General features: G+C 38.6%; 1 protein-coding gene across 2 annotated transcripts in view; it reads left to right on the top strand.

Annotated features, from left to right (window-relative positions):
* Nucleotides 1-12,916, top strand: part of SMYD3 (SET and MYND domain containing 3) — a 394,861-nt gene that overhangs the window by 33,209 nt on the left and 348,736 nt on the right. For both annotated transcript variants that reach the window (XM_082756582.1, XM_082756581.1), the window contains exons 3-5: nucleotides 3,329-3,436; nucleotides 4,561-4,618; nucleotides 9,762-9,898. In XM_082756582.1, the coding sequence (XP_082612708.1) occupies nucleotides 3,329-3,436; nucleotides 4,561-4,618; nucleotides 9,762-9,898 (303 nt within the window). The remainder of the gene's footprint in view (nucleotides 1-3,328; nucleotides 3,437-4,560; nucleotides 4,619-9,761; nucleotides 9,899-12,916) is intronic.

Genomic DNA, 12,916 nt, shown 5'->3' with positions numbered 1-12,916 from the left:
TGTACATTTCACTGTTGTTCCCTCTTTTTTATTGCTGAATGTATAATTGCTTTGTAGTAGATATTTTATTATTTTCCATGTAGCAGTTACCTTACAAAAGCTGGTGTTCTCAGTTTTTTTTCTTAATGCATGTCTGTGAGAAAATGTCACCTTCACAAGCTTTTGGTTATTCAGAGTTATTGTCACCTTAACAATTGTTTGCTGTGTCCTATTTTTCCAATTTGCTTTTAAAAAGGTATTTAAAAAAAAAAAAGCTCAGTGTCTTCAAACCTATACTGCAAATATATGTATTAAATATTAACATAGTAAATCTTTACATAAGACGGTCTTGAAGACGTTTTTTAAAGTATAAACAGAATTTTGAGCTTGGAAAGACAGAAGGCAGAAAATAAAAAGATGATCAGACATTGACTCTGTCTTCCAGCATGAGTTTCTTTTTCCTAGAAACTCCTTGTTGCTCTTCTGCACAGACTTGGGGGGGGGAGACACATTTCAATATATAGCAGCTTTCCCATCCCTAACCTTGTCATTCCTTCTCTGCTCTGACAATGTTACTCATTGTAAGCCATTCTGATAAAAGTGATCCATGAAATAAAAAAATTCAGGTCCAAGTAGTACATGCAGCTGTATCATCTTTGGTTCTTTCTATTTTGGTCACTTTTGGTTACTGCAACCATTCCTGGTCTCTGAGCTCTGGACATATCATCACTGGTCCTGCCAACAGTGGATGTTAATGCCTAACCAGGTCAGGTGGCTTTGGGAGTGTTTTTTTCAGCATGGGGAACTTGATTGTTGCTTTAGAGCAGCTGCATTTTGGTGAAGTGGATAGACAGTCAGGTCTCTGTGTCCTTGATTTGAGTGAACTCTTAGGCAACAGTGTGGTGTATGTTGACAGAACTGGGATAGCTCAGGGAGTTTTAGCCTCCTTTCTAGTTATCTTCAGTCTTGAGGAACACACAGCTCCATCTCTTCTTGCCGCAATGAAATGAGAATCAGAACCCATTTACTTACTGAATTAAAAACTCAGCTTGAATGGGGATATCAATTTAAGCTGCTGATGCTATCATTGCACAAATGAGCATGTTGCACAAAGGTAAAGAAAATTGTATAGGGGGAACATGGAAACAAAATTAGAGGTATTTCTTCTAGGTTTCTGTACAGTTTTAATATTACTTTACATATTCACAGAATCATCTAGGTTAAAAAAGACCTCCAAGATGACCTAATCCAACCTCTGACCTAATACAAACATGTCCATATCACTAAGCTCTACAGCTAAACATCTTTTAAAGACCTCCAGGGATGGTGACTGAACCGCTTCCCTGGGCAACCCATTCCAAGGCCTAAAAGCCCTTTCGGTAAAGAAGTTCTTCCTAATATCCAATCTAAACCTCCCTTGGTGCAACTTAAGCCCATTCCCTATTTTCCTATCACTGGGCATGTGGGAGAATAGACCAACCCCCCACCTTGCTACAGCCTCCTTTAAGGTACCTGTAGAGAGCAATAAGGTTGACCCTCCTCTTCTCCAGGCTGAACAAGCCCAGCTCCCTCAGTCTCACCTTGTATGACTTGTTCTCCTGACCCCTCACCAGCTTTGTCACCCTTCTGTGGACTTGCTGGAGCCCCTTGATGTCCTTCTTGTAGCGAGGGGCCCAAAACTGAACACAGTACTCGAGGTGTGGCCTCACCAGAGCCGAGTACAGGGGGAGGATCACTTCCCGAGCCCTGCTGCTCACACTGCTTCTTATACAAGCCAGGATGCTGTTGGCCTTCTTGGCCACCTGAGCACGCTGCTGGCTCATATTCAGCTGACTGTCAACCAATACTCCCAGGTCCTTTTCTACCAGGCAGCTTTCCAACCACTCAGCGCTGCTCGGGGTTATTGCACCCTAGGTGCAGGACCCGGCATTTGGCCTTATTGAACTTCATACAGTTGACCTCAGCCCATCAGTCCAGCCTATCCAGATCCTCCTGCAGAGCCTTTCTACCCTCGAGCAGATCGACATATGCACCTAACTTGGTGTCATCTGTGAGCTTACTGAGGGTGCACTCGATCCCCTCATCCAGCTCATCGATAAAGGTATTAAAGAAGACTGGCCCCAGTGTTGAGCCCTGGGGAACGCCACTAGTAACCGGCCTCCAACTGGATTTGACTCCATTCACCACGATTCTTTGGGCCCAGCTACCCAGGTAGTTTCTAACCCAACAAAGCATACACCAGTCCAAGCCAAGAGCAGCCAGTTTCTTGAGGAGAATGCTGTGGGAGACGGTGTCAAAAGCCTTGCTGAAGTCAAGGTAGACCACATCCACAGCCTTTCCCTCATCCACCAAGCGTGTCACTTTGTCATAGAAGGAGATCATGTTCGTCAAGCAGGACCTGCCTTTCATGAACCCATACTGACTGGGACTGATCACCTGCTTGCCCTGCAAATGCTGTGTGATGACACTCAAGATAATCTGCTCCATGAGCTTCCCTGGTACTGAGGTCAAACTGACAGGCCTATAGTTTCCCAAGTCTACCCTCCGGCCCTTCTTGTAGATGGGCGTCACATTTGCTAGCCGCCAGTCAACTGGGACCTCCCTTGATAGCCAGGACTGCTGATAAATGATGGAGAGCAGCTTGGCCACTTTGCCACTTCTCTCAGTACCCTCCTTTTTATGCATTAAAGAAGATAGTATTTGAACAAGTATGGTAATAACTGTGTTGTTGGAGAGTAGCATGCAACAGACAAAGTAAGGATTGCATAGATCAAGGACTGAATGGGGAACTTGAGAATGTTTTTGTTTTTACTACTCTTATTGTTGTTAAAAGTAAAGTAAAATTCTGGGGCAGCAAAATGGCAATCCTCTTGTGTGACCTGCACTACTGTAGCTCCGATGTCTAGTACACAATTAATCTTACCTTAAAGGAAGTAATGGCTTGATGAGGGTGTTTTGAATAGATAATCCAACCTGTGCTTCTCCACAGTTGAGTGATAGCTGCAGTCTTAGGCTGTTTTGATACAGCATGTGTGCTGCTGTTATTTTGGCAGTCAGCATGAGATGTTGCCTGTGGTAGCAGCTGCTAATTCAGTGGGTGTCAGTACCTGAGAAAGGGCTGCCTCCTTCCTGCCCGTGGGAGCTGAAGGGGGGGTTCCTGCCCCGGCCCGATTGGCCCTGATGCTGTTCTGGTTCTGTGTCCCTGGTCCAGCCAGAGGCAAGGCTGACTATGCTTATTGGTGTGCCTGTATAAGTTTGTGTGTGCATATATAGAAGTACATAAAACAGGGTATAAGTTTTGGAAAATAACATGTTTTTTTTTTCTTTCTCTTTCTTAAAAAAAAAATAGAAAGAAGCTTGGCTGGACCACAAGCAAGAATGCAAGTGTCTTAAGAGCATCAAGCCTAATTTTCCTCCAGACTCCATCAGACTTGCTGGCAGGATTGTTTTTAAACTAGTAAGTGACATTCTTTTAGATGTATTCAGTGTAACAGTTTCAGATAAATACTTTTTTTCCCATTACATTTTTAATGTAATTAAGAGTTAGAAAGCCGAAGTGACTAGGATTGCTGAACAAAATTGGACTACATATCGCATTAGATTAACTTGCAGAAATGCTGAAAGTATCAAGAGATACTAAAATGGACATAATTAACTTTAAGATGTCTGTTTAAGAGGTCTTAACTTTAAGAGGTCTGTTTGTGAAGTTTTCTGCCTGTGAGTATGGTATCATCCTAACCTTATTTCTGCCTAGAAAGAAAGCAGAGAAGGACACACTTTTTTATGGTTCATACTCTTGAAGATATTGGTGCTTCCATTAACTTCAGTGGGAACCTCTTCTTTTTTTTCCCTTCTATATGGGTAGTAAGGACAGGCATGCAGTTAGTTAGCCCTTTCTTTAGGGGCACAATCCCATCCTTTTATTGTTGAGTTCTCTTAATTTGATTTCTTTTTCTCTATACTTTTTTGGAAGCCCTGGATGTTTGACATTCCAACAATATGATTAAATTATGTGGACTAAATTTTCAGTTAGGTAATTAGGCTTATGATTGGGATGGTAAATCAAAAAGGACTTACTGCTTTTTTCTTTTATTTATTTTTTCTGACCCTGCCACGGTGCTGTCCTTGAATAAAAATGTGCACATTTGTAGTGGTCTGGGATGATAAAATGTGATTTTAATATCTTCATTTGTACATTGTTGGGAAGAGTGTGTGCATGTTTTTTAAAGGGCAAATATGTACCTAACTATGCTATGCGTTAATTATAGTCTCATGAAATCTGAGATTGCTAACCTCATAAATTGCTTTCAATTATAGTGTGAAAGGCCAAAGTAAATTACTAGGGGTAAGCTGCCAAAGTCAAGAAAATATATTAGTAGAAAGTGTCGTAACACCAAAAAAAAAAAAAAAAAAGTATTTTTATGGTAGTTTACAGAAAGCATGGATTGACCAGATTTATGTTGATGCTGTTACCCTTATCTAATTATCTTACAGGCATATCACACTGAATAATCAATTTTGTAGAATGTTTTCAAGATAAAACATGCTGTGTAAGTGTTAATTACCTGTTTTTCTCTACAGCTTAGACAATCAGTATGCATTTCTGAGAGACTCTACTCTTTTTCAGATCTTCAGTCAAGTAAGTAATTGCCAACCATATTGCAGGAAATGATTCCAAATTCTGTTTTACAGAATGGCCAGCCTATCTTATTGCACCTTGCCTTCTGAAAGTCTGCTACTGTAGTATAATAGAACATGGCATGAAAAACAGAATCAAAGCAGAGCTACAGGCTGGGAGAGGAATGGTTGGAAAGCTGCCAGGCAGAGAAGGACCTGGGAGTGATGGTTGATAGTCGGCTGAATATGAGCCAGCAGTGTGCTCAGGTGGCCAAGAAGGCCAACGGCATCCTGGCTTGTATAAGAAGCAGTGTGAGCAGCAGGGCTCGGGAAGTGATCCTCCCCCTGTACTCGGCTCTGGTGAGGCCACACCTCGAGTACTGTGTTCAGTTTTGGGCCCCTCGCTACAAGAAGGACATCGAGGTGCTTGAGCGAGTCCAGAGAAGGGCGACGAAGCTGGTGAGGGGTCAGGAGAACAAGTCTTACAATGTGAGACTGAGGGAGCTGGGCTTGTTCAGCCTGGAGAAGAGGAGGCTCAGGGGTGACCTTATCACTCTCTATAGGTACCTCAAGGGAGGCTGTAGCGAGGTGGGGTTGGTCTGTTCTCCCACGTGCCTGGTGACGGGACGAGGGGGAATGGGCTTAAGTTGCACCAGGGGAGTTTTAGGTTGGATGTTAGGAAGAACTTCTTTACCGAAAGGGTTGTGAGGCATTGGAACAGGCTGCCCAGGGAAGTGGTGGAGTCACCATCCCTGGAGGTCTTTAAAAGATGTTTAGATGTAGAGCTTAGGGATATGGTTTAGTGGGGACTGTTAGTGTTAGGTCAGAGGTTGGACTCGATGATCTTGAGGTCTCTTCCAACCTAGAAATTTTGTGATTCTGTGAAAGACAAAACTGCACCTGCTTAAACCTCTGTGGGGATGAATACGTTGTTCAAAAATCAATGGAAAAAACATGCATGTCTTGCTCAAGCAAGATTTCTTCCACATTATTTGGCTTTAATATTTCTCCTTATTTTATAGCATACATTTTGCTGGTTTGGTTTTTAAAATTTACCAAATGTCTGTTTTTTTACATATATTTTCAACATACCTTTTTTATAATAAGGTTTTAATTTTTCAATATTTATGGGTTAGTGTATAAAGCTGCAAAATAAGTTCCAGAAAAAGGAAAGATATTTAAAACTTACAAGGGATGTGTCTGTCTTGCTCATGACTTCAGTGGAGGAAAAAAAAGATGAAATTGCGCAGATATCTTATGCAGATAAAAATATAAATAAAATAAAATTTTGCAGATAACTGTGGTTTAACAAGTTTCAGCTGCTGGGACAGGAAAGGAGGTTCATCACAATCTCTTAGCAGAGCTGTTGTTGAACTAGAAAACACTTTTTCCAGATGTTGCAGTACCTAGAAGTTTGAAGACATGCAGGGGAAGAAATACATCCTTAGTTTGATCTTCTGTCTTGTTTAAAGGGATTTTGTAGATGGTAGCATGAACGTTTTGATTATCTCAATTTTTAAAGTAATTCAGAGGTTTGGATTTAAAACAGCTTCAAATATTGATATAGTTAATAGAAATAAATAAATGCCATAAACTGGAAAAATGCAATAACTACTAAGAAGTTTTATTTCTTTAGATCGTGACATTCTGTTGCCTTCTCCCAAATTGCAAGGACAAAAGACCTTAAGGCAACAAATTGATCAGGATAAAAGGATTGCATTTCAATTAAAACAAAACAAAACAGCATTTTCTGCCATGGATATTCTAAAATTCTATAATACATTTTTTTTGGAATTAGATAAGCATCTGATTTAAGAGCAGCCTTTCCAGGTGTTCCAATGACATTAAAAGATGACTACTGACTTCTATACCCCATAACACAGCTGAGATCCAGAGAAAAAAAAAAAAAAAAAAAAAAAAAGAAACAACTCTTTTTGGTGCTGTGTTTTGCCCATGGCTGGTTGGGCAGTGGTAGAGGAAGAATTGGGGTAAGAGGTTTCCTTTAAAAATTGAATACTAATAATTATACGGCAATTTCTGTAGTGCAGGCAAAGATTAACTGGTAATTGCATAAAAACTGAGGTTTTAATAGTACAGCTGAGGAGGTGCTCTCAACTTCCTTTGACTTGGCTGGAGGCAAGGGGAATGGTGTGATATATGTCTGGAGAGAAGGCGTGAGCTGCAATGGAGAGATGGTACAAAAATCTGTAAACATGTCTAGAAGCTTCTCTTCAATCCTCATTCTAAAGGCAATGCTGCTACAGCCTGTGATACAGGTTAGATGGGTGCTCTCACCATTACTGAATGAGCTGTTCCCTAACCTTATTTTACAAGGAAGCAAATGAGAGATCCACATCTACTGTTTCATCTGCATTTACTTAAGAGCTTTAATAACAGTTTGTTTGTGATCTTCTTAATTCCAAAGTGTTTGTGACTCCTCAATAACCAAAGCTGGTACTTCACAGAATATAGTACAAATGGATAATGACACTTGCATAATCTCATGCAAAGTTTTTGGCTAACCACTTTTGCTGATTTCACAGCTACCTTGATATAGTGAAACTAATGTCTCTACAGTTTTGCTTTTAGAATGGAAAGCAAAGCCCAAAAGAATATCGTAGCATGGTGTCACAGCCTGGAGTCACTGTGGTGCTATTTGCTGCCACTGTATCTTCAGCAAGCTTCCTATTTACTGCACTATTTACAGGTTGTTGATAACAATTTGGGATTTACTTTCCTTTGTTATTGGTAGAATGGATACGAAAGTCATAGAAGTTTTTTTCATTAGAGATCTAAGTATAAAGGAAAAAATATTTCATTGAAGGAAATCATATGAACTGGAAATACAGGTGGTGATCTCAAGCAAGCAACTTCTCAGGAAGCATCTGTATAATACAAGATTGTTTCAACTCTATCATAAATATTATGGGTAGAATTCTAATTGATTCACTTTTTTGTTTTTTTTAAAATCCAAAATATACAAAAATTGTCACTACGCTATCTACATGTATGTCTACTCGACAATACTACTTTTTAAGTGTTACTTTATATGGTTGGTTGATTTTCAGTGTGGGAGACCTATATGCTTTTATTCAGTTTATATGATGTTTTACACACTTAGGGATTCAATATCTGGTGAAATGTGTAACACATCTATTAAAAGCAAACAAATGAGGAACATTTGGCAGCACATAGCCCTTTATAAAGCTTTATTCCCCACTCCATAGTTCCTTCAAATTCATTGTTTTCTGAAGTGCTGATTAAGTAGGAGATTAAGTGCTGGTTCGGTTTTATTATACAATGTTTTGTTACTTGCATGGTTTCACTGGCTTGCTGTGTGTTAAGATGATTCAGAAATCAACTTGGCTTATGCTTAACTAGTTTCTGTATGCAGGAAAGTGTTTGTGTAGAGTAGTATGGGCAGATTTTTTGCTATTTCACTTGTATCAGTATCAGGGATGCATAATTAAATGCCCATTCCTCAGTTAGAAACCATTCCACAAGCCTTTTATAGCATATTTTTTTTCCCATACCATGGTTCTGACAGCAAAAAAATGTTTCTTAGAAAAACAAAATGAAAACATTAACAAATTTTGTATTCCTTTTTTTTTTTTTTTTTTTTTTTTTTTTTTTTTGGCCTTGGTTTCATGATGTTTCATTAGCTCTGATGTCCTGGATGGAGTCCAATTTGAATAATTGTTTTCTGCTCCTGTCTCTCAAAATTCTCCCAGAAGTTCTAGTTGGATTCAATATTTCTTGATCACATTTGTCCTAAACTGCAGACTCTACTTAGAAGACTTCTGTTCTCCACTCTAGAGGTGCTTTTTTTTTGCCAATAGTGAAGCAAATCATGCCTGTCTTTGTCATAATACATTTCAAAATGTGCATTATATAGTTGTATAGTTATAAAAAAGCAAATCCTTTAGTTACATAGCCTTGGTGCCACTTAACAAGGAGCATCTGTCTGCTTTTTGTGTGATGAGTGATGTGAACTTTCTGAGGAGCTGAATCTGAGCGCTCTGGGAGAGCTCACCTGTCCTGAGACAAAATACCCTGTACCTTCAAGTGCAGGAATGCTGGGTGGGGTGGCACACAAAAGCCAAAGAATCACAAACACTAGCTAGATGTTTACCAGACCCAGGGACGTCTGCTTTAATTGCATCCTTTTTTAAAATGAGTAATTAGGAGTTAGCTCTAGAGAGGATATTGAATTGTTCTTCCAGGATGCCAGAAGGCTTGCATCTAAAGCACAGGGAAGAACCTTTCTTAGTGAAAGGTTATTTCTGTTCCCAATAAAGATAGATATTTAATATATATATATATAAATCACTGTTATACAGAGATGAAGTTGATTCTCAGTGCATAATTATCCACTTAGACTTTTGTTATGATTGATGCTTGAATCTGTTCATTGTCCATTCTCCAGTTAGGTCTTTTGTGCTCACTGGCAGAAAAAAGGAAATGTGAACCATGTTCGTGAGGCACTGAACTTATGAGGACAGCTGAGTTTCACTTTCCATGTTATCACTGATCTGATGCATGGATGATCACTTCATTAGAAAATAAGGCACTTTTTTTTTTTTGCTTCAGGATTCCAGGATTCCTATCTGTGAAGCATAAATAATGGTGCTTTAATATAGGAGTTGGATTTGCTTAATATTCCTTCATATCAATTCTGTTTAGCAGCTGCTGCTGTGTATGAAACTCTGTCTCAAAACTACTCTTCCTTTTTATCTGCTGGCATAAAGTGTTTGACACCTCTGGGAAGAATATAGTATAAAAATGTGCACTTCTGCATGGAGGAAGGAGCTGCTGCATAACCTTTCAAATTCATTCTTAACATTATAAACCCCTAGATGCCTATTTTTTGTACCTAATGTCTTACATCTGCTTACACATCTGCTTTATCTTTTGGCTTTTGATCTTTAACTCACCATTGAATTTATGCAATTTGGTAATAGCAACATGATAAACTCTTCTTTGTGTTGATAGGTAGTTGTCAGGAAAAAAAGACAAATGTTTGCCCTCTGTCAAAATTGCCCTCTGTCAAGATTAATTCTGAGACTGGAAATGTCTAGACTATATAGCTGCCATTGTACATTTTGAAGATGTTGGCGAAAGGTTCTGTTTATGCCTTGGTGTACTTTTTTTCCTGTCCCCTTAAGATACTGAACAACTAAGTGAAGAAATGAAAGATGGCCTCAGGCACCTTGCGCACACCTTGCAACTGTATCTGAAAGCAGAGATCCAGGATGCGTCTCACTTGCCAGCTGCAATTGACTTTTTTCAGATCTTCACAAAAGTAAGTGTTAAAATGTGATTGCTTGACAACTCATAAATTATCCTTTCATTGTGTTCTTGATTTATTTTTGAGCAGCAGTTCAGTAGATGCATCCAGAATGTGATATATAGCAAAGCAAAATCAAACTATTTTTTCTGTTCAGTCACCATTTAAGAAAAACTGTAGGTTTTATACATGTATAACACTTCAAAATAAAAGCAGCAGCCAGATGGGGGTTCTTCTTTTCCATTTTATATTGTCATGTTAACGTTCTTGGAAAATAAATAAGTAATGTTGCATTAAAAAAAAAATACACAAACAATTTAAAAAACAATTGAATTAATTGACTCAAGTAATTTTTTTAATGGTGATAAAGAGCATATAGCATCATTCATCATCCTGGAATTTTTTTTGTAAAGTGTCTTATATTTCTAGATATATTAGCAATCTGTTTTGCCATTTAGTAATATGTGCTAATGGGACATGTTCATGGCAGTATCATGTCCCACAAACTGTTATCAGGAGTCATGTGGATCATCTGTTCTAAAATGCTACATGTTAAAGTACATGAAATTCATTTCCATGATACACAATGTTTGTTTACTAAATAAATATTATTGTGTTTTCTTGTACATATTTTATATCTTTAATTTCAGAAAGTTTGAGTTAAACAGTTGTAGTAGAAGTATATGGAGAATGCTCATAGTTTTAACTTAATCGAGCTTTTTGATTTCTAGTTGCTAAATTCTAGCATGATTTCTCAACTCAAGCACATTTCAGCAGTCTTAATGTTTTGTTATGAAAAAAATCAAACTCTTAGATATTTTTCTTTGGATTTAAAGAAGAGGAAGAGCCTCTTTTAGAAAAAAAATAAAATGCAATATGATTTTTTGGTCTGCTAGGACACTAGTGGAATCTTTTTTTCTTGGGATGAAAGGATCAGATGCAATATAATCGTAAGTGTTTTTTCATCCGGATTTTTTATTGTTGATTGGACTGCAGTGTGAAGTTTCAATTTTCCCGTCAAAAACACTCAGAATGAACTATACTCACTCTTGGAAGAAAAACAACAAACAAGCCAAAACATGCACTGCTTAGTCTCCACTCAAACTGTTTTATTGTCTTGCTGTGGCACTCTGGTTCAGCCTGCACTTTGCCAGATGAAATGCTCTGTGTTAACTGGTTTAGAGAATCTGTACAGCTGAAGGTAAGGCTGATTATCAGACGATCATTACTTAACTGCTTTGAACTGAGTCACAGCTTGCAAGAATGTTTCCAAGTGTTGTTGCCCTCTATTTAACAATAATCGTAAATTGGATACTGGCCATGGTTCTTTCATTGATTTCTTTTATATCATTATTGAACATATGAGATGAAATGCAATAAGTGATGCTTTGGTGGACTGTCATGATGATGGTAATTACATAATTATGACCTGTGATAAAAAAAAAAGTAAGTAATTTCAGCTCATCGTTAGGCTTTTCAGTACAGAAAGTGTTACAGATTTTTTTTTAAAGTGAAATTATTTTAGATTGAAATGAAACACCCAAGGCATTGTGAGGAGAAGGTATGAGTTCTGTTCTTTGCCTCATCCCACCTGTTGGTTGTTGGTTAATGCTCTGTCTCTAGACTTTGCTGGACCTCTCTGTACTTACTCTGCCCACCAACCCATCTACAAGAACTTTTCCTGGCAAAAGAAGTCACGTATTTGTCCTCTGTGACCAGGCAGACTCAGCAAACCAGTCTCTGACAAATACAGAGAGGGGGCAGGGCTGCACAATGCAGGAGAAAGGTTTGAACTCTTCCTTTTAATGAACTATTAATTAGTTTACCATTTTGCACATATTCTCAACCTTAGGAGAGACGTTTGAAGTTGGATTGTGTGTTGGCTTTACAGGAGCAGTGTGATGGCTGCTCAATATATCGGCACACTGGTGAAAAATACGTGCAAGCTTTTAAAAATGTTGAAGTACATGCACGCAGAAGCATCTGCATGCGTGGGCACCTCCTCTTCCCTCCCATGTATTCTACTAAGTTGAAGCAAGAGGGCATCAAGTACAGAGTGTAAGTTAGAACTTCCCAGCTCCAAATCCTGTTAGCTGGAGAACTAGAATGATCATTTAAAGTAGTAGATGGTAACATTTGTCCCACTATACCTTTGCTATGATAAAGACATTTTAAACTTGGGGTATTCCACATTTTGCGTGGGACTTTGTTCCAGCCCTATTGAATGCACTCAGTTGTCAAGTTGTTGCTGATTTCTTTCTAAATTCTAGAAATTCAGAGGTGCTGGAATGATTAAAGTAGGTCTCATTTCCTTCTTCCTTTGCTCATATAACTGAGCCTGTGTGGTAGTCTGCCTCAGGGAAAGGGAGAGCAACGACATAGACCTATCATGGCTGCTGTTACTTCATATTGTTAATAATAACAAAAATGACACAAGGGAAAGAAAAATCTGACTAAGCAGGTGAGCTCATTGGGAGGAAAGAGTTGTTGACTAAATGTAACCCTGTGCATTATGTGCAAGCAAAAATCGGCATCTTGCTTGGATTCCTGGTCAGGCACAATGCTTTTTGGAAGCTCTAATGTCACTCTCTAATTTTCCATGTAGTAGTTTATAGCCTTCCCAATTTGGTTGTCAGATGAATACATTATGAAGTGTAACACTGTATTAAAATATGATTTTAATATGACCCCATCCCCACAAAGGCAGCAGTAGGAGCCAGCATTTTCTTCCACTTGTATAAAATCCTACTTGGAAGATGAGCTGAATGTCAATGGAAAAAATACTGGGGGGTGTTTTGTCCCATTCTTCCTCCCCCAAGCTAAATAGGGATGCTTATTCCCAGCAGGTAAAACTTAAGGCTTTGGAACTGTAAATGTCTGTTAAAAGTCTTACGAAGTCTTTTGTGGTCTCTTAAAAAAAAAAAAAAAAAAAAAAAAGACCAGCTGTGATGACTTCTGTGTGGTCACAGATACAGATACATGACTTCAAGATGTAATCTTGTTTTTCCAACCTCTTCCAACATTCTTTTCAAG

Source organism: Aythya marila (assembly GCF_965140915.1).
Source record: "Aythya marila genome assembly, chromosome: 3".
Classification (NCBI taxonomy): domain Eukaryota; kingdom Metazoa; phylum Chordata; class Aves; order Anseriformes; family Anatidae; genus Aythya; species Aythya marila.
Note: the sequence above shows the minus strand (reverse complement) of the source record. Positions and strands in the feature narration are given on the sequence as shown.